At 42.8% G+C, this 22141-nt stretch overlaps 1 protein-coding gene across 1 annotated transcript in view; it reads left to right on the plus strand.

Moving 5' to 3' along the window:
- Positions 1–21831, plus strand: part of ice1 (KIAA0947-like (H. sapiens)) — a 35054-nt gene extending 13223 nt beyond the window's left edge. Inside the window, exons 3-23 of the mRNA XM_084459305.1 lie at positions 7750–7861; positions 12596–12672; positions 12776–12813; positions 12943–13025; positions 13395–13471; positions 13575–13612; positions 13754–13836; positions 14009–14085; positions 14225–14262; positions 14341–14423; positions 14531–14567; positions 15578–15634; positions 15817–15900; positions 15982–16409; positions 16629–19286; positions 19572–19740; positions 19895–20055; positions 20164–20354; positions 20513–20613; positions 20959–21057; positions 21357–21831. Of these exons, the coding sequence (XP_084315431.1) occupies positions 7750–7861; positions 12596–12672; positions 12776–12813; positions 12943–13025; positions 13395–13471; positions 13575–13612; positions 13754–13836; positions 14009–14085; positions 14225–14262; positions 14341–14423; positions 14531–14567; positions 15578–15634; positions 15817–15900; positions 15982–16409; positions 16629–19286; positions 19572–19740; positions 19895–20055; positions 20164–20354; positions 20513–20613; positions 20959–21057; positions 21357–21538 (4873 nt within the window). The 3' untranslated portion in view covers positions 21539–21831. The remainder of the gene's footprint in view (positions 1–7749; positions 7862–12595; positions 12673–12775; positions 12814–12942; positions 13026–13394; positions 13472–13574; positions 13613–13753; positions 13837–14008; positions 14086–14224; positions 14263–14340; positions 14424–14530; positions 14568–15577; positions 15635–15816; positions 15901–15981; positions 16410–16628; positions 19287–19571; positions 19741–19894; positions 20056–20163; positions 20355–20512; positions 20614–20958; positions 21058–21356) is intronic.
- The last annotated feature ends 310 nt before the right edge of the window (positions 21832–22141 follow it).

A 22141-nucleotide genomic window follows, 5' to 3' on the forward strand; every position in this document is an offset into this window, starting at 1 on the left:
CACAGTTGTGATTCTGACAGCCGTTCAGGTACATCCACCACAATGTCGCCTCCCCCTCTGAAGAGGATGAGAGATATCAGGAGCTTTTTCTCCACAACTGTAAGTAACGTTAGGGTTAGCTAGGTTAGCTAGCTACTGGTAAACTAAGTAGCTAACGTTAGGCATTAGCCACATGAAAACCAGCTAGGTTGGTGCTAGCTAATGTTACCTAAACTAACATCACTTGTCTTTCCATTGTGGAAAATTATCAACTGCTGATGCTGTCTAGCTAGCGAACTGTTAAGATGGCTTCTATCATACTGTAACATTAGAATTGCAGCAGCCATTACATTATCATACATTAGCTGCCCATCACAGATTTAATTGAATGGGACATCACGGCGTCCTTACAACTAACGACTGTTAGTGTCAGCAATGAATACTAGCCGATAGGCTATTAGCTATAGCTTTGTCAAAGCCAGCTAGATGTGATGCTAATTTTCACCATATTAAACTCCCATTAACTTATGCTAAAAAATGTCAGTGATAAAGTCGTAAGTTTTGATATAAAAATAAATACATTGTTTTAGCCTGACAGGGGTTCTTGTTACAATTATAGGGGAAACTGAATACACGTTATCTAGAGGTTAGCCAGCCCGTGAGAGCTCTTAACGTTAGTTTTATGAGGGCTCAGGTCTGTAGTTCTTTATACAAGCCTGTCCCTGTGTAGCCTGGTTTCCTACAGTTATTAGCTAACGTATACTTGCCAACTGGAATCTCATAATTTTCCTCTTACTATATTGGCTGGAGGGTGTTTTAAACAAAGTAGTGTATGTTGAAGTATTTTTTTCCCCCCAACTATGGTATTGAACTAGGCATCCAGGATTGTGGAATTTCACAATAGGTATTGCCTACTGTCTGGTATTTTTTGACTCCCCTAATGGACAGATATATCAATGTATGAGTTGAATGTCAGTTTAAAAATCCTATGAAAATCTCAATTTTAATAAAATCATTTTTTTGCATGAAACAGCAGTAGAGAGAGAGAGAGCGGAGATAGCAGCCGAGAGAGAGTGGAGGGACGCAGCAGCAACCAAGAGAGAGAGAGAGAGAGAGTGTGGAGGGACGCAGCAGCAGCAGAAGTCGAGAGAGTGGAGGGACGCAGCTGCAGGCAGGATGTGATACACTAAGAACATTGTATTGGTATTATTCAATGTCATAAATATATGAATATTTAAGAGGTTTAACCTCTCGTCCCCAGCAAAAATTGTGTATGCAGGCTAAACTGTTATATGGTCCCTACCAATGTTGAAACCAAACCTACGCCCTTGCCTGGTATACATACAAGGCAAACTCCTTGTCAGAGTCATCCCCGGTCTAACTTTACTGGGGTCCTTTGACTTATGTATTTATAAAACTTTGTGTCTGCAATTGAAGATGATGTCATGCAGTTAAGTATAACAAGACTGCTCTTCTCTGTCCTCTTAGCTAGAGATATCCGGAGAATGTATTTACAAAAATAACATACATTTCCTTCAAACATTACAATGCAATGACATCGTAAAGCAAACAGAACAGGATGAAAGGAATGTAGCTATGGAATGTCGCTAGCGTACTTCGCGAAAGCTAAAAACATCAGTGGACAAAACTTTACAGAAATCATCACACTGCATACTAAGATAGATGATATATATTAATGCATTAAACGTCAACTTGGATGATGTTTTATTCCATTAACAACATTACAATAATTTGGTCGCTAGCCCAGAATGGTCGCTAGCTAAACGGATAACTTAGCTAGCACTAGCAAACTGTCACAAAAATAGCTAAAAGCCAATGAAGTAGGTTTCCCAAATCTTTGTATGTGAAAACCACGTCTTTTGCTCGACACCGGCTGCCTGCGTTCCTGTGCTTTGGTTTGAAATTCGCACATGCGCAATGTGCATCTTCAAACGCCATTCAAAGTGTTACGGCGCTGCATCAAAGTTCACATATCAATATTCTATTTGTGCAAAATTAAAGCATCATCTTGTAGCCTATGGACTTCTCCGGTGTATCTTTTTTCATATTTGCTGATGCTAATGCGTTGTATAAAAATAAATACATAAATAAATTGTAAAAGAGCTATGCATGGACGCAGCATTGAAATCACTTGATAACCTCAGATCTGGTGCATATTCTTGGCATTTATTCATTTTTGCATATGTTAATGCATTGTGTAAAAAAAAACGTGTATTGTTGAGTCTAATGCAGAGCTACATAGAGCACATGTTCCTGGCCTGGATGAGAACTCTGCATAGATGACCCAAATCTGCTGCTGCTCTGAATTCTTATCGACAGGATGCCTACAGGACATCTGGTACATATTTCTGGTATTTACAGATGTTTATTCATTGTAATAGCGCTTTTATGCTCGGTCTAAAATAGGTCTATAATATGATAGCTGTAAAATAGCTGCGTATATGAGAGCTAAGCATAGATGCGAGGTTGAAATCACTGGGAGCTGTCTGAAGCCGGCCATGCTTTCCTCATGCCTGCCTTCTAGTGCTGGTGTGCACCAGTATTGGTGACTCCTGATTGGTCTAAATCTCACGCTATGAGCGGACACACTCGTGTCACATATAGAAACGGCTGCACAGCTTAAAAAAGATGGACGTGAGAGCAAGCAGCAGTGACCAGCAGCAGCGAAACACACTTCCCCTGCCAGGTCAGACTAAACAGCTTGCTGAATTCCAAATAAAGAAACTCTTATTTTGATCAGTTCAAATTTGTATGACCCTCCCCTGGACAAAAACAGTAACCCTACTTTAGACTAGCATTTAAAAAGAATGAGCCTCCCCTGTTTTCCTCCAGTGACACCCTCGCATTAATTTCAAACGGTCCCTAAGTGCTCAAAATCTGCCCCAATTAGGGCTGGAAATAGATTTGAATTTCAAGAATTGATTCCGATTCACAAGGTTCAAAATCGATTATCATGACTCAATTTGATTCGGTTCAATATCGATTCGGTTAGTGTTACTAAAACCTGTTTTTGGCTGTAACCTTAATTACATGACTGCCAAGTTATGCAACACATCAATACTAGGGCTGGCTATCGATACTGATTTCCAAAAATGAATGAATAACTGAATCATTGAATTAATTAAAGAACTATTCATTCCTTCATTTATTCATTCATTCATTCATTAAATAAAAGATCGGTTTTGGGATTCATGAATCGATTCAGAATCGATTCATAAATTATTTTTTTTAACCCAGCCCTAGCCCCAATTGATTAAAAATCCTTCCAAATATTATAATATATATATATCATATTGCATATTAAAAAATGCCATACAAAAAAAAGCCTTCACACCCAACACAGGTCACAACCTTTCCTTGCCTCATTCTAGACCCTTGTCTTCAAGATCACAACGGAGAGTTGTGACTCAGGCTAGACCACCCACACTTCTAAATCAATATAGAACGTTGCACTCACTTAGGCCAGGTCAACTGGCAACACTTTTGAACGATGTCAGTGAATTTGCTAATACATGAATGAGTCCCAACATCTGTCAGGGAGAGTGGGGCGTGGCCAGTCAGCCTGGACCTCGGGGGGCGTGGCCAGTCAGCCTGCACCCCGGGGAGGGTGGCCAGTCAGCCTGGACCTCGGGGAGGGTGGGCCGTGGCCAGTTAGCTTGGACCTCGGGGAGGTGGCCCATTAGCCTTGACCTCGGGGAGGGTGGGCCGTGGCCAGTTAGCTTGGACCTCGGGGCTGGCTGGGCAGGCTGAAAGCAGGCAGCCAGGCGCGGCTTTGGTAGAGTGGGGGTGGTAATAACGGCAACTCTCCTTCAGTTGTGTTATATAAACCTGCCCAACTCATAGAAACCAGCCCAAACTCTGCCCACCCGCCCAATCCTGTTCTTCCCCGCACAATGCAACCTAAACCACCCCAATAGTGCGGTAAACCGCTCAATCTGGCAACACTGCAGTATGCATCGTCTTCAGCAAGTCCACCAACTAGTCTGGACAGTCTGTTGTCTCTGGATTCCTCAGTCCTTTCCTTAACACTTTATTACAGCTTCAACGATGCCAAAGGTATGAGACTGTTATGATTTTCTCTGGTGGTGTCATGTAGGCAACATGATATTTATGCTATGGTACTTATATTGTTCTAAAGAGGAATTCCGTCAAAATGTACATTTAGGTAGTTAATTAGCAGGATCAGACTCTCTCATACCCTATGATGACCTTCATGTTTCTATGGCTGACGAGAAGAAAGGGAGGAAAATGCTATCACATCATTAAAGAAGGCCATTTAGTTGTTTTTTTGTATCACAATCTTTCGCTGTTCAAGATTTGTTTTATTGGCCATGTATATGATGCACACATACCAGGAATGTATGTAGCCACGCTCCTGGTCTCCTAATTACTTGTGTAAATATGTGGGATATTTCCACCCATTGAAATAGGCTTCACCATGTCATGATAGTTTTCTATTCCTCAAAGCTCAAACTCCCAGAATTCCACACCAAGGAATCCATAACGATTCTCGGCAACTGTTTGGAACTACAGTACCTGGCTAAACTAGCTAAGAGATTTCTCATAGGATTTTGAAAGGTAGAAATTGGTTACCTCCGCCCCAGAGGCAAAGCCCCGCAGATACGTGGCCTGTCTGTCTGCCTGTGTCTGTACAGGCAGGACAGGATTAAACTAAAACTACCAGCCCGATATGCATTAAACTCGGTGGAGGGGTGCAGCATGGGCCAAGGAACTCACCATTAAATTTTGACCATGATTCATTCATAGGTGGCTCTACAGTACCCATATTACTGTAACTTCAGTGTAGTGGGGCATTTAGGTTTCAGTTTCTTCATAGGTTTCAGGTTCTTGGCGCCACTTGCAATACCGAGCTTGACCACTACGCCAAAAACTGGCTGTTCCTGGCCATGGGGGCTTGCTTCATGTCTCACTGAGCAACTTTCATTGGATTGAATGGGCCGCCATCTTTGCATGCCTTATCCACTTCTTATAATACATCCATATCCAGCCATGATCAGTTATGCTCACGTCAACAGGCTGGTGTCTATTTACATTTTCAGCTCGATCAGGAAGGTAGAACACTAGAGCCCACCTACCATAATTTTCCCGTCTGGCAGGAATGATGCTACAGCAGTGTTATTTAAATCAGCAATATTTAAATTTCGCCTTGCGCCTGACGAGACTACTGGCTGCAGTGTAGAGAGTGACAAACAAGCTGCTAAAGCTATTAGTGATTATGGTGTTTTGTGCGCACAATACCACTTAGTGCGTTGTTATCAACTTGTTTGCTTACAAAGGCTAGAGCTACTAGTTAGCTGTTTATAACGAGATCAGCTGTTGCAACTGGAGCGCTCACCTCGGGAGTGACCATTGCCAGTTCCCACTCGCATCTCCCGAGACAAATGGAATGCACCATAACGTTATATTTCTCATTCGTGTGGATAGTTGAAGCGATGCATTCTGTAGGCTACCTCAATAGAGTCCGCTAAATTACCATGTTTAATGCTTTATGTATACTATCTGTTAGTGTGAAGTGTGATGATTTCTGTACAGCCAAGATCGAACCCAGCATGGGCAAGTGAGCGTAAAGGCAGTACTGCCAAGCAACACAGTGACACCTGTTATATAGACTAGTGTAACTTGCATTTAAACGATAATGTAAACTTCAAGCATTCAAAGTAAACTGCAGACACTTTCAGGTGGATGAAAATAGTGTCTGCACATTAAAGTCGCACTGAAACGGATGTTTGAGATCAACTAACTTCCGTAGTTTGACGTATTTCCTACGCAAACAAGGGGTGGGACATGCGTTTAGAGGAATTTCATTGGAACATTGACAAGTGGACGGGTTTTAAGAACTTTAGACAGATTCCATAGAAGGATAGCGTTGATTGATGGGTGGATGTTGTGAGATTATTGGCCTAAAATCTAAGGTACCTGTGGTCATCATTGCACGTGACCTACAGTTTTCCAGGAAGTAAGAAATTATATACTTTGATATAAGATTAAAACAAAAGTAGAATTTAGTATTTTTTTTGGCATACATTGTTGAATAGGTGAACACTGACCAATTATGTGAACCAAAATGGGACAGAATGCTTTTTTCATTTCAGTGCGACTTTAAAATGATTGACCACATAGAAAACTATATCTCGCCTATAGATTTAACATGACATTGGCTGTATAACTCCCATCCATGGATGTATTAATAGAACTGGATACAGCCACTCCATTCAATGACCGCTATCACAAATGAAGCCCTATTGAACCGCGCCATCTTGTCAAATTTGTAGTCATTTGACTATTTCCGGTGACTTTTGTACTTGCGCAGTTGTGCTTTTCTGGCTTTCCGGTGACTTTTGTACTTGCGCAGTTGTGCTTTTCTGACCTACGCGCGTCCACGAAATGTAGACGCACATTCCCGGCTCTCCCCGCTTTGATTTAGCAATGAAAACCGGCTTGCATATTAACTTTTTTTTGTCAAATATATCCATTGGAGACATTATTTTTTATCCAGGCATCTTCGTTTTAACAGGTTAATTATAGCTGAACATGTTTTGTTTGCTAGTAGATGGTATTCATTCCGTTCGCGATAACGTTATTGCAGCCAGGCTAAATTCCTCCAGGGAGCCAGTGACAGGCGAGTTGAAAAGCTTCACTTCCCGCCAGCAGGAGCTTTGGCTGTTGCTACCGCATCTCGGATAACCCTCTGAGTTCATGGCTGCTATTTCACACTCGCCCTTGATCAATCCCAATACTGATCCATGGTAATGGCTCCCTAGAGGAATTTAGCCTGGCTGCAATAACGTTATTGCGAACGGAATGAATACCATCTACTAGCAAACAAACATGTTCAGCTAAAATTAACCTGTTAAAACTAAGATGCCTGGATAAAAAAATAATGTCTCCAATGGATATATTTGACAAAAACAGGTTAATATGCAAGCCGGTTTTCATTTCATTACATTTCACATAAACGTGAACTTCGTTCGTAGGACAGAAAAGCACAACTGCGCAAGTACAAAAGTCACCTGAAAATGGCCAAATGACTACAAATTTGGCCAAGATGGCACCGTTCAATAGGGTTTCACTTTAGATTTCGAATCCTAGGGGCTTGCTCCCATCTCAAATGTACATCTTGTAAACTACTGTCTGCAGACTCTGAACCAGCCCACTCCTCCCTCCACTACTGCTCTGCTTGGCTGTTAATGAATGGGAATGGGAAGTCTTCACAAAACTAGCAACGTTTTGGAAATTGGAGAGGAAAGATGTCAAGCAGAAAGAGGAAACTACAGGTGGTGCTACAGTAACCAATTCAAAAAGCCAGTAGGAGAGCACAGCACATGAGAGGTGGTGGTGGGAGGAAAGGTAGAGGGGGGACGGGGACGTGGAAGGAGGAGAGCAGTTGGTGGGGGGGGGGAGGGGGCGGAGGTCTGCACTCTGAGTGCAAGCCCCTCTAGTTGAATATAATTTCCCTTCACTCATGCACTTAGGTCTCCTTTGACTGTTGGCCATTGAGTTTTCCTCTGACAGACCTGCACTAGCTATGATCAATTTTAAGATGTATATTGAACATAACAGCTGCATGTTGACCAGAAATCTTTGTACATTGTTTAAAGGGGAATTCCAATACAATCTTCTGAGTATATTTGGCCCACTGTACTATCTTTACTGCCGTTTTATTACAGCATGATATCACATAGAGCATGATAAACTAATGAGCCTCATACTGTACATTGTCACCTGCAGGGATACCAGCAAGCTGCATGCACAACTTGAGGAGCTGCGCCTGAAAATGGCTCCACTGGAGAAACAGAGCGCCGAGTACGAGGCCATGCAGAGGGAACTGGAAGAACAACGGGTATGAAATTGAACCCTGAACTTCTAACTTAAAACCTACAATAACTTAGAGTGTGGATTTCCAGGTAACAATGACGATCTTCTTAGGGTGTATTCACACTGGGCTTGTTCCAGTACCTGGAGCGCCCCTCCCCCTGGTCAGTTTGTTTGCACTCAGTTACGGATCTGATCAGCAGGATGGAGACCACCTAGAGAGGGTGGTCTCCACCTAGAGAGGGTGGTCTCCACCTAGAGAGGGTGGTCTCCACCTATTCGCGAGACGTATCCTTGATGCTCGCTCAAATACTTGATGGCCTACTGTATAAATTCCTATATGGGATCACTTGCCTCTGACGGTACCTCTACAGAGCAACATAGGCTTCCTTCATCCATTCTAAATTCAACCACCATCCTTGTGCTCCTGGAAATAATTTTTGATCAGGTGTAGGCTATTATCTGTATGATCATCTAGCCTAAAGGTGGACGAACAAATCACACTGGAGCAGACAAGTCAGCACAGTAAAGACAAGCAAGACATACGCACCCACGGACACAACACAGGTCATACAATAACAATATGTACTTAAACACACAAAATCAACGCACAGGTATCACAGTAGCAATATGCACCAAGCACACCATACAAGCACATATTACGATTCGGTCAAAGCACATTATGCAAATACACAAGTAGGCCACGTGCATATACAAGCACCGCACACAAGTATGAACGCAACACACAGTCACATTAGTGCTGGCAGCATTGGTTGCATAGGATGCAATTTTTGGCCTCAAGGGAGAACTCCTGGAAAGAAGTTGTTGTGTTTTATATGTTCTGGAAGCTTGTTCCATTCTAAAGTTGCTTTATGGGAGAAGGCGGTTTGTGAGAAAGCAGAGCTTCGTTTTGGTACAAGGCAGTCACCTCTAGAGGTGGACCGTGATACTCTGCTCATAGTCTCTGATCGACGTTGTACAAAAGTCTTAAGTGGGGGCGGAGCAGCATTATGAGTAATCTTGTGTACTAGGTGAATATCAGAGAGAATGATGAGATTGTCTAGGCTTAGCAGTTTAGAATGGCAACTGTACACACACACTGCTGATGCTCCATTTTCCATTAATCCACTGCTGGGGTATTTTTTGTCAGTTCATATATCCCCAACATAAAATTAATGCAATTAACTCGGTTAAACAGTTTTGTGGTATTAGACCGATTTTGCGGCTATGGCTACTGGTGACACGATTGCTTGTAATTGGACATAAATGGACAAATGAAAAGGAATGTGGTTTGGTCGAGGTCCAGACCAGAGGATGGATGCTCTATAGGAAAGGACAGCAAATTGTTCCTCAGGTCCTTCGACGTGTGCAGCAGGCTTCTGCGAATGGTTGACCAGTCTATGGCAGCCAGAACACTGCTCTTTGCCGTGGTTTAGTGTGGAGGTCGACCAATAGTGGATTTTTAAAAGCCGATATAATAACGATTGTTTGGAGCAGGAAAAATGCCGATGGCAAAGTGTTTCTTTTAAAAAGCCACTGTCAAATAAATTAAATGCCTAAATAAATACATCTGGATCTTCAAATTCAACATAGGCAACAAAGCAGATAGTAATGAAAACTGGATCAGGCCGACCTGTCATCTATCTGTCTCTACCTGCACACACCTGCCCTCTGTCACCTGTGAGGCCCACATGTCCAACAGAGCAGAACATATTTCCTTCACTATTCATTTCCTCTATGAATGATTGTGTTTCGCTGAGGAGAATCTCTAAGAATGTCTTCTTCACACCCAAGAGTAGGCTAGGCTATGTCCAGGACATATTGTTAAAATCCCCCCCTTTATTTTTGTATTAAATCGAGCTTAAGTAGCCTACTCCTTTTCGTCAGTTGCCTGGGTGGCTGTAGTCCAGATCATTTTCAATTAATTCAATATATATCTAAAAAAGTTAAAATGTATATTAAAAATGTAATGGAACATCCTTAAGTGTGATTTGGTACATTAGGCCAACATCGTTTGGATATGGTCTATTTACAATGGATGGAGGCTGCGAGCTATCGGCCAGTATCGGAGCCCAATTCAATTGATAATTCTATGATAGGACGTCCTATCATAGAATTATCAATTGAATTGGGCTCCGATACTGGCCGATAGCTGCGCAGCCTCCATCCATTGTTATCAGCAAACAACTTATCAGCACCGATTAATCGGCAAAAATGATTAATCGGTCGATCTCTAGTTTGCTGGGGGGGTTGCATCAAGGCTTGGGAGACCAACAAACTCAACAGGCTGGTGAGGAAGGCCAGCTCTTTAGTTGGGCAACAACTAGACAGTCTGGAGGCAGTGGGGAAAAGGAGGACGAATAGTCAAGGGAGGCCCGGGAGGTTTCTAGGTACCAAAGGGGTTCTTGAGCAGTGCTGTTTTTATGAGCAGAGAGGAGGGTGGAGTCCCAGCATATGTAATAATTGTTCCAGGCCTCCATCTTGGACAACCCCTCCCCCCCCCCTCTGGTGAGCTGTGGCAGATGGGGAGCACTTTCAGTCACAGGCTCATCCCTCCCAGGTGCCAAACGGAGCCAAGTGAAGGAGCTCCTTTGTGCCAGCAGCCATCATACTGTCCAACAGTGCTGAGAACCCGCCCCCTTCCTCTTCCATTCTGGGACTCAAACACCCCCCCCCTCCAACCCCCCATGACGTCGATGGTGCATAGACTGATGGAGACCACATTAGACGATGCAGGACAGGACAGTGCATTAGACAGGGTGCAAGACAGGACAGTGAAAAGACAGGACAGTGCAAATACAAAATACAATATATTCTATATATATAAGGAAAATGTACAAATGCAAAATACACAGTATACACAGAACAGAGTGTAGTGAGAGTATAGTGTTCAGTATTTCCCACAGGTGTGAATATACTTGTGGTGGTAGTTGATTCGGTGTGAAACTGATGAAGCAGGGGGTCATCCCCCAGAACTTTTTGGACACTTTATGTCTTGCTTTGCTTCTCAGGGGTCAATCACGATGCCAGTGTGTACCACCAGTCAATGGTTTATTCTGTATCACATTTCATTATGAAAAATGTCACATTGACATCAACTGTACACACAATGCTCTGACACATGTTAACAAGTTGGGATATTCTACACAATACAAATGCAGAAGAAACAAAAAAGGACGTGTGTGAGAGAGGGCGGTTCAGAAGTCTTTCTTCCCTGGATTTATGTTTGTGCATTCAAGACAAACAGCAAGTGAGGGAGAGAGGATGTGTAAGAGAGAGGGAGAGAGGGAGCGAGAGAGAGAGAGGGGGCTTTAGTCTCTTGCCTCTTAGCTCCACTTAGATTGAGCAAAGACAGCACTGTTTGTCAGGGCACTTTCTTTCTTGGTTTTTCAAAGAAGAGCTGCAACGTCTCTGTATATGTTAGCTCCTCTGGTGCTGTATGAAGGTGTTTTTGGTGCAAAAGTGCTGAACACCTGTAACAGTGGAATTGTAGTCGTAGAAAAATAGTCACACGTGTATCAGTAAATTCAAAGTCACAGAGAAAATTTGCACACTTGTAGGAGTAAATTCGTAGTCAAAGAGAAAAGTTGCACACTTGAAGGAGTAAATTCGTAGTCACAGAGAAATGTTGCACACTTGTAGGATTAATTTATTCTCATACAAACACAACAACAAATCAGCAGCTAAGGGTACATGCATTTTTGTCTGTGGGTACACGAATGACTTTTGCGCCAACTGTCTCAGGGGCGGGGCACTGGTCAGAGATTGGCCAATCAACGGAGCCCTTGTACACATGTCATGGAACTTGAGAGTGCGGAATGTCATAGTGTTTTTGTTCCTATGGAATCTCTCCCGTATTTCCAAAAAAAGGGGAAAGGAGAGTGAAAGGAGGGAGGGAGAGGGATGGAAAGGCCGAAAGTAAACGTAGGAATAAACAAACAGGCTAGGAGAGGGTGTGGGTATGGTTTCCCAAACTTTTTCCCACCGGGGCCTTGAACCCCAATCTCCGGGGTGGGAGTCCGATGCTTTCACCGCTACTCTACTTGTGCAGTGGAGATCAGCGGGTTGATTTCGGTGTTTTTATTTATTTTGGTGTGCTGGGACAAATGCCTCTTGTGGTGCCAACATAGAAATGCAGGTCAACATTGAACGGAGTAAGGGAGGGAGGGAAAGAATGACAACCCAACAAACGCTATCTATGGTGCGCTGGCTTACAGCCACAAAAACATCAAGTAGAATTGAAAAGTAAAATAAATTCCCACACCCACAATAGTAAGAAATGTTTTGACATCAACGTAATGTGATGTTGCAAGTGTTGTCCCATTCCTTTTTATACCATTTCGAGCCCTTGCAGCCTCTCGCACTCAACCACTTTACTAGGTGACGTCAGTAAGTCTGTGAGGGCTCAGGGCTTGAGGGTTTACCTTAACTTAACGAATGCAGCAATACTGAACATGTACACTTAAGCACACTTATATGCGCGCACAAAGCCACAAAATGCATTCATGGGCAGAGATATAGGCTCTCCGAGCACCATTTCTAGTTTATTTATTTATTTATTATTATTATTATTATTATTATTATTTATTATCATCATTATTATTATTATACTATGTATACTTGGCTACTCATGCTTCTTTTGTATAATTTATACAAAATAATAACATGTTAATGTTTTATTGGGGTATTTCCTGCAACTTGCATGAGGAACTTGTGAGGAATTTGCCCCTGCATCATCTCCCACTCTCTGTCCATCCTGTAGAACACATTGAAGGCCTTACAGCAGATGTCAGAAGAGGTGGACAGGCTGAAAGAGGAGAACAACAACACACTAGCATTGTAAGACACAGCCTTCCTTTAATCAATGTCCACAGTGCATTTTCAAGGCCTGTATGACCTACTTGTTATATTCTGTTAACCTATGTGTTTTATTGTTTCCTAGACGGAAGACACTTGAAGACAAGCTGAAGCAAGCAGAAGGTAGGCCTGTGTATCATGAATAATTCAAGAATGTGATTTTCTTAGTCCATAACCTTTGATGTGTTTGTTCCACACTCTAATATCCAAGAAACTCAGTGCATTATATTCTATTGTCTGTTTATTACATAGAAACAACAGAGAAACAGAGCCTTGAGAACGCACATCTGAAGATAGAAAAGGCAGCACTGGAAAATCAATCACTGAAAACACAGGTAACACAACTTTTTTGATTCACTTGTCTAGTATTATTATTATTATTATTGTTATTGCTATTAATATTCTATTTATTGTTATATTACTGAAAGTATACTTGGATTTTTCATCCTTTTTAGTCATTACTTTTTTTTGTCTCACTCTGCTGCTGTAACACCCCCCCCCCCCACACACACACACACACACCCACACACAAACACACATTCTCACACACACACGCACATACTTGGGGATTAATAAAGTGTTAATATTGTGTTATCATATCTTAAAAATGTAAGATGTTTAGTCGTTTTTTTCCTGCATTTTGCATGAGGAACTTGTGAGGAATTTGCCCCTGCATCATCTCCCACTCTCTGTCCATCCTGTAGAACACATTGAAGGCCTTACAGCAGATGTCAGAAGAGGTGGACAGGCTGAAAGAGGAGAACAACAACACACTAGCATTGTAAGACACAGCCTTCCTTTAATCAATGTCCACAGTGCATTTTCAAGGCCTGTATGACCTACTTGTTATATTCTGTTAACCTATGTGTTTTATTGTTTCCTAGACGGAAGACACTTGAAGACAAGCTGAAGCAAGCAGAAGGTAGGCCTGTGTATCATGAATAATTCAAGTATTATTTAAGTATAATTTGATTTCATTAGTTCTTAACAATATATCTTTGTTCCACACTGTAATATCCAAGAAACTCAGTGCATTATATTCTATTGTCTGTTTATTACATAGAAACAACAGAGAAACAGAGCCTTGAGAACGCACATCTGAAGATGGAAAAGGCAGCACTGGAAAATGAATCACTGAAAACACAGGTAACACAGCCAAGCTCATTCACTCTCATCAGCTGGCAAACCATATTTAGAATCTCTTCATAGCATGATAACCCCACCGAAATATTGGACATGGGTTTTTAGTCTTTGAGCTGAGTGGATTGGACTTAGACACATTGTGGTAATGCTTGCTTGTGTCTGTTCGTTTCTACAGACATCCTTGAGGATGTGTCAGAAGGTGGCCGATCAAGTTGACAATCTGAGGGAGGAGAATGTGAAGACATTAGTTATGTAAGAATTTCACATAATTAAGTTACATCTTTTTAGTGTCTTCTGTGTTCTCTTTTTAGTGTCTTTTCTGTTTTCTATTGATGCAGGAACCGATTCACCAGCCTCAGCAACTTATTTTGCCATCTTCTCTCTTTTACAGCAACCAGAACCTAGAAAATCAGCTAAGAGTGTCTCAAGGTTGGTGCAGTTAATATTTGTATTCCTACTTCCTGTAATGGCATGTGAATGCTTTGCCTCATGTTTGTTCTCCTTCAGGGTCTAATCTCATGCAAGATCATCAGATAATGCAACTGAAAGGAGAGAAGAGACAACTGGAGAAAAACCTTCAAGATATTAAGGTCTGGCTCTGTTGATATAAAATGAAATTCACAAAATATGTCATGCTGTTAGATTGCAATTAAAGACAATTGACTGCTTACTTTAATTTGGTGTTTTTGTCATGCAGTCAAGACTTGAGAAACTGGAGAAAGAAAAGAATAAAGGTATGTGTTTACCGTAAGTGATGCTGCTGCCCATAACCTTTCTTATTTTAAGTCAGTAGGTGCGTTTCCATAAAGCCTTTATGCGCATTTTGAAGAATATATCGCATTAGAAATTCGCATCACATTTTATGGAAACGGCAAAATTCTAATAAATTCTCTAATTCGCTAAAAAGTTTGTACGCTCGCTTGAGGTGGTTTTTGCCATTTGCGAATCAGAGCTAATGCAAAAATGTTTAAATGGAAACAGATTTACCGAATAAAACTGACGTAACGAACATTCAACTCGTGTGAACGGTTGTCTTGCTGACACCAAATGCCACAACCCTGTATTCTGCACAAGTGGCCAACTCGTACAACGCGATGGCAATGCGTTTTTTAGTTGGAACAGGTGATCGTCTAGGGCTAGGTCCGGGCCCAATGAATGGACCGATCATCGCACACAGTAGCTCAAACGTGGGCTTGGACAGACAGAAATGTTGTAGCCAAAGGCTGGCTGTGAAATGTCTCTCCATGATGACCTCCCAGAACTGCTGTGCGCTTTCGTTCCCAAGTGTATGGTGCGCGTCGGGGCCGTCTCCTCACCCTTGCTGCCGCTGCGTACATAATAATTTTGTTTCGTCTTCGTCTTGGCACAACGCCAAAGCTAGCTGAGCAAGCACAGTTACAACTTGCCCAAGTGCAAGCAATTACAGAAAACTGCTCTCCATTTTCTCTCCTCAGGTTTGTTCAGCTAGCTGATGTTTAAAGAAACCGGCTCCTTGTTTGTTTACCTCAGCTCAGGGATTTTTAAAGAGCCCGCTTGTTCACATTTCGTCATCCTCGCAAATCACGCTTTACGTAGCCTAGTTAATTCGCTCAAAACAGTTAATGGAAACGCACAAGATTCGCTTTTTTTTTTCTTTTCTGTTTTTAGCGAACTTTCCAAATTTCGCTTAAAATTCGCATTACTTTTTATGGAAACACGGCTACTGACTTTTTACTAAAGTGGAAATGTCTCTCTTTTTGTGCAGAATTAAGGAGCACATCAACTCAAGCAACTGCTCCTCGGACACCAACAGTTGATAAAGGTACAGTAGTAGGCATGTCATCAAGTACAGTAGTAGGCATGTCATCAAGTACAGTAGTAGGCATGTCATCAAGTCTCCTGTTATGTAAATCCACCAGGAGAAAACACTCATCTCAGAGGCTGTGTGTTTGATCAGTGAAAGCAGCAGCAGCAGGAACACTGGTAAACACTGTTTATTTGCAGAAAGATTCCAGAGGCTTCTAGAAGATCTCTGGACATGTGTGGAACCTGTATCCTCACAGACTGTCAACGCATTAAACTTCCCTGGTAGGTATTCATTACTCTCTGTTCTGACATCTAACACTGAGATGGGACAGTATAACTATCAGAAGTTTATCTATCTTTCAGGATGTGTGGAGACCAGCACCAGGCAAATATTCACCACCACTGTTAAAGATGGTCGGTTCCCCACTTTGCTATCATCCGAGAAGTCACAACAAGCTTCACTGAGAATCATTGATGTCGACACTTCCCTCAACATACCCCAAAGCACCTCCACTTCACCCCTGAAGCCTGTCCAAAGTTCCATTGAAACCAAAGAATCTCCACAAGATTCAGGAGAATCAAAGAAGAAAACGGACCAGAAGAAAAGGCAGTCGAAAAAGCATTTAGAAAAAATCTCTGCTGTTTCAGTCACTAGCAAAGTGGGGAACCTAGCATGTGAGAGTGACCTGTCCTACAATGAGAGCACCAGGGCCGACGTGAGGGCCATCCTGGACTGGTTCAAGCCATTGCCTCCTGCTCTTTCACCCATGCCATATTCCTCAGCTGAATGGGTAAGGAAAGCGTGCTTATTTTTACTGTATCTGTATGATGAACAGATTTTACCTTTAAAATATATTTACTATACATTCTATCAGAAGTCATACCTAAGTATTTCCCCTTTATTCGACTCAAATGCCAGTCTGGTGATTTGACAATCCAGATTGTGCTTTTAGACTATGAGTCTTTATCTTTGAATTGTTCATTCTGTTTACTTTACTCCATGTTTTCAGGACTGTGTTGACGGTGCGGTGGAGTCAGGAGATGTTGATGAGGCTTCTGGGCTTCAGCAGGGCTCAGCATCCCTTGTCACAGTACCTGAAACAAGCACTCTTCACAAGTCCTCTGGATTATCTGAAAACCAGACTACAGACTCAACATTTAAGAGAGAATTAGATAGAATGCAGTCTTCTCACTGTGGAAACCATATGTTGACAGACTGTATATCTGTGGGGGAAACAATTGGTGATTTTAGCCATGGTGCAACGAAAGATGTGTCTGGGTTGAAGAGTCCTTCTTACCAAGAATACATGGCTGGTGAAACTATGCAAGCATCCACAGAAAATACGTTGCCTATTCCTGGTGATCTGCACTTTGTCACCAGTGTCAAAAAGGGTCCTCTAAATTCAGTAGAATCTCAAGGCCATATCTTGGTCTCTAAAATCTCTCTCAGCCACACTCAGGGAGAGGATGTGAAAACATCCCGGAGTGGATTTGAGATGGATCCCTCACAGGATGCTAGGATGGCTGATGTGACTAGTGGACTGGAAGATGACCACCTTTCAGGAAGTTGTGCTCTTAAAATCACATCAGATGGTCCAGAACCACAGCCAAACAATCGCATATCAGCAGTGAGTTCTGGGAAATGTGAAGATGCCAATGACTTGGAAAATGATACGGAAATGAAGGATACCAGCAATATAATGGCTGTTGAAGAAATCCAACTATCCTCAGATATTGTTAGTGAAAGCTTGTTGTCACAAACGCAAGATTTTGTAACTTTGAGTGAGGTCCGCAACCATTGCAATGAAATCATCAAAAGAGAAGGTCATGTTATGAATGAGAATGGAGTGGCCAAGATGCCTGTAACAGTCAATACCAAATCTGTGACAGTAATGTGCCCATCTTTGAGCACAGACAAGGGGTCTGCTAAAGAAATAGAAGTGCCTGCCTCTGAAAAAAACACCAATGTTGCTGCTGCACAAACAGAAGCCAACAGTCCTACTGTCTCTCCCAGTGATATTTCCACAAACATGCTTGTGAAAGAACATGCATCTGGATCTTTGTCTGGGCCATGGGACTCAGATGAGCAGAACTATCCTGTACCACAACAGGAATTCAAAATACTCAATCCACATTCTGAAGCCCTGGTTTCTACAGTGTGTTTGACAAGTTTACTAAAGAATGCAGAGACCGGGACTACTACAACACCTGAATCCCTAAAAGCACAGCCCACAGACTGTGAGGAAAGGAAAACAAACAAGATGGCATGTCTTTCAACCTCTGTGATGCTAGAACCTTTAAAGTCACCCACAGAGCTAGAGATGATGAGTGTTGACCATCTTATTGTTGATGAAACTCTGAATGTTATTTCTTTGCCATTTTCTGAATCCCAGCAAAAGAATGATGGACTAGAGAAAAACGCACAAAATGCGCACTCTGAGATGTCCAGTTCTGATGAGATGTCCAGTTCTAAAGATGAGCATGTCAGCAAAACTGTGGCTGGTCTTAATGTTGAAGTAACTCATTTATTGAAAGACTCTGACAGAAACAGGGCAGAAAAGGCTGTTAGTTTATGCAAAACTGTGCTTGAAAAGCATCCTGATGTAAGAGAAGCAGATACTACCATAGATCTGCCGCGGTCCACCCCTGCCGAAACCTTGTTCACAACCCCGCCACACCCCCCAGACCTCATAGGCAAAGTCAGGTCGGCCATGGGCCCGCCACTTCTTCCTCTTCTATTACCTCTGATGGCCACGCCTCCGAGAATGATGAAACCAGCCAATCCAAGGCAGGCGATCGGAAAACTATCCTTCCCTTCACCAATGGAAGGACTGGTTTCTCCTCATCAAGACACCCCTGTGCAGTCTTGCTCAGGAGCTACAGATGGGTCACAACGGTTGTCTCCATCTCTCAACACACCTTCTCTTCATAACGGAGTGCCCTCATCGCCCCTGCAGTTCGGCTCGGCCACTCCGAAGCACGCACTCCCGGTTCCGGGGCGACTCCCCTCGTCAGCGCCGGCTGCTGCCCCCTCTTCTTCCAGCCCCTCTCAAGAGAACTCCATGAGGATTCTGGACACCATGTATCCAGAACTTTCTGCCCGCGCTCGTACCCTCAGCATCCTCCGGGGAAACGTCAACCTGGGTATGTCTGCGCCAGAGAATGGAACTACGTCTTCGAGCTCCGTCAGCCAGATATCTGGTTTCAAGTCCATTAATTCCTCTTCCACCGCCTTCACTAAAACTGAGCTGAGAGGGAAGAGAGGCAGAGTCAACGTGCTGCTGCCCAGAAGCGCTAAACAGCTCCGGCTGGACACCTCGCCCAGTCCCACCAGCAAGAGCATGTCAAGAGAACCTCAACAAGAGAACACCCCCCCAACTCCAGAACTTCAACCTGAGGACACCCCTCCATCTGGAGAACCTCAACATGTGGACAGCCCTCCATCTGGAGAACCTCAACACGTGGACAGCCCTCAGTCAAAAGAACATGAGAGCGGGAATCAAGATGTGAAGATGTTGGTATCGCAAGCGTTGGTGAAGATTGGAACCAAGTGTTTTGATCTCTTACCAGTGATCCAGAGCCACCTGTTTGTGGGGAACCTGTCCAAAAAACCTGTCCTGAGGGATGAGGAGAAAGAGGTCATCTCTGAGTTTGGGAGACACAATCCGGTCAGTCACATACAGTGCAATGCTAAATTGCCATTAGACTAGGAACGGCATGCATGTTTGTTAGTAGGATTTGCAAGGATTCCATTAAAAAAAAAATAATAATTGAGCATAACTTGATTTGATGTTGCAGTAAGTTGCCCGGTTGCACCACTCCGGGCAACTTTATCAAGTCGTACCATATGAAATATATTTGCATAGAGACTTTTTCTCTGAATATTCTTCACTTAAGACATTGTAAACCATAATAGCTTCTAATCATCTAACGCAATGTCTTGTGTTTGCCAGTCCTCGTCGGATGAGATGATGTCTGCCATCCTGGCGAGACTAAAGGTGGAGAGGGATGGTCTGAAGGGAGACCAACTGCAGGCGCTCTGCAGGGTCTTCACAGGGATGTGTCGGCAGAGGAGAGACAGGGAGAGAGCCCACATCCTGGCCTACAACATCCTCAGAGAAGGTACCACCAACACAATATCTGCTGAAAAACTGGAGGGAGGGCGGCAGAGGTTACCAACCAAATTTGAGCTGTGTATTTATTTGACATTTCTGAATGTACATTCATAGTCCGTGTGGTTGAGGCATTTATTGTTCTTGTAATCTCTTTACCACAGATTTCCCTGACGCAGTGAAGCTCATTCTGTTCATGGCAACCACATGGCACGACGTCTTCTCCCACAGCAGTGCTGTCTGCAGAGCCATCCACACAGTGACCCAGCTCAGGGCTCAGGGAGAGCTGCTCCACTGCTTGTCCACTTACCTCGGCTGGGAGAAGGTATGCTGTCTGTGCACTGAAAGTGATCAACTCAACAAAAAAAGTTAAAATATATAAAGATACATAATTAATACAAAATAGTGAAGGAAGTTAATTTGGTCTCCTCAGAACCCTCCCCATGACATCGACCAGTTGATCTCCAGTGCGCTGGGTTCCATCAGGACTGGAGCAGAAATGGCGTTCCAGAAACATGATCGGCAGGGTGACGACCTCAACCCCAGGGCCTGGGAACAGCTGTTCACTCTGGACCTGCTCTGCACGCACAAGAAGTGGAACTGGACATTTGACAATGTACTGAAGTAAGAATTAAACAGGTCATCTTTGCTAACAAGTAATTGTTTTTAACTGACTTGGATGTATAAATAAATGTCTTAATTGTCTTAATCTTAATCTCTAAATTAGAAGCTATAGTGAGTACAGGTATGTGAATGGTGTGACCGTTTTGTTTATTTTCAAGCAAAGAGCTGTGGCCCATGATGAACACCTGGATGATGCAGCCCAGGGCTGAGCAGGTGCCCATCCAGGACGTTTCTGTGGCGACGGTGTTGAGGCTCATTGGTGAGTGTTCAGTGTTGAGGCTCATTGCTGAGTGTTCAGTGTTGAGGCTCATTGCTGAGTGTTCAGTGTTGAGGCTCATTGCTGAGTGTTCAGTGTTGAGGCTCATTGCTGAGTGTTTGTTCATCCACAAACAAACTCTTGTCATCTATTTTCCAGGTCCATGTACAAACTTGAACATCGCAATGAAAGCCTATAACCTTACAAGGAAACTTGAAAACGGAAATTGTCTAGTAACACATTTAGAGTGTGTGTTCATTTAGAGTGTGTGTTTATAAATATGATTAATCTAACTGAACTGTTATGACCCAACTTTTAAATATTGTAATATTTGTCCTTTTTTGCCAGGGCGCTTGGGACAGCTCGGGATCAAGGAGAAATGCAGCTCAAAAGTGAACATCATTGCCAATGCCATACATACATTCATTAGACATGGAAAATCTGAAGGTGTGGTTCAACATGGTCCATGGAATTTGTTGGCTATATACTACAATTTTCAGTTATTGAATATTAAGTTTACATGTCTTAAGTTATCTGCAAGGGGAGACAGACAAACTCCTATCACATGAAAGATGTTGGAATTGGGATGGTTGATTTAGCCGTGACCAGGTTTGCTACAGCCCTGTTCAATCCTCTCATATTTACACCCGTGTTTTAAAGGACATGGATTGATTTGGTAGTCGTCTGATGTCATGGTCTCTACATGTGGGACTGATGCCAGCTCTTCTCTCATCTCTGACCTCCAGGTGTACCATGGGAGGTCCAGTTGGCTGCGGTCTACAGCACCTATGACCTGTCCCCTATCAGCCCAAAGGAGGCCGTGGAGGCGCTGGCGGCCTGGCGAGGAGACGCCACCCAGCCGGTTCCCCCGGCCGTCACCAGCTGCATCACACAGATCGCCTCCATGTGCCGCCAAGTCAAGATATGAGAAAAACACGACAAAATAAACAACTCTCACTCCCACAACAGACTCGCTCACTTGCGCACACACAGAAACCGCATACTGTCCCAGCATAATGTACATCCGTGATGTTTGTCCAAAAATATATGTATTCACTGTAGTCAGCTCCTTTAAAGAGGGCTGCTTTCGTTGTATATTTATATGTCCTGTCAATCTGCTCAACTCGCATTGTCATTGTTTTTTGTTTCATTCAGTTCAGGAAATAAGCCTTTTGTACACGTCTTTGTAAAGATTTTGTTTTTGTGACATTAAAAACATGTTTGCCTTTCGTAAATGTTTTGTACATGGTGTTATATAGTGTTTGTATACTTTTTACACATTAAAATCTAAATATTAAACATTACTATTAAATATTACTTACTGTGTGTTCACCCTGACCACGTCAACTATAAATACACAATCTATCCAGGCCAAATGTATGACCTACCTACATTCGTATGAGAAAGGACGTGAGTGCTGTTATCTGGTTTTGTTCTAGTAGCTTATAACCCAGTACCTTTGATATGATAAACGCATTCAGTAGCCATTTCTGACCAAAACTTTTGGTGGATACCGGTGTCGTAAAAATAA

This window comes from Borostomias antarcticus (assembly GCF_949987555.1).
Source record: "Borostomias antarcticus genome assembly, chromosome: 27".
Taxonomy (NCBI): Eukaryota; Metazoa; Chordata; class Actinopteri; order Stomiiformes; family Stomiidae; genus Borostomias; species Borostomias antarcticus.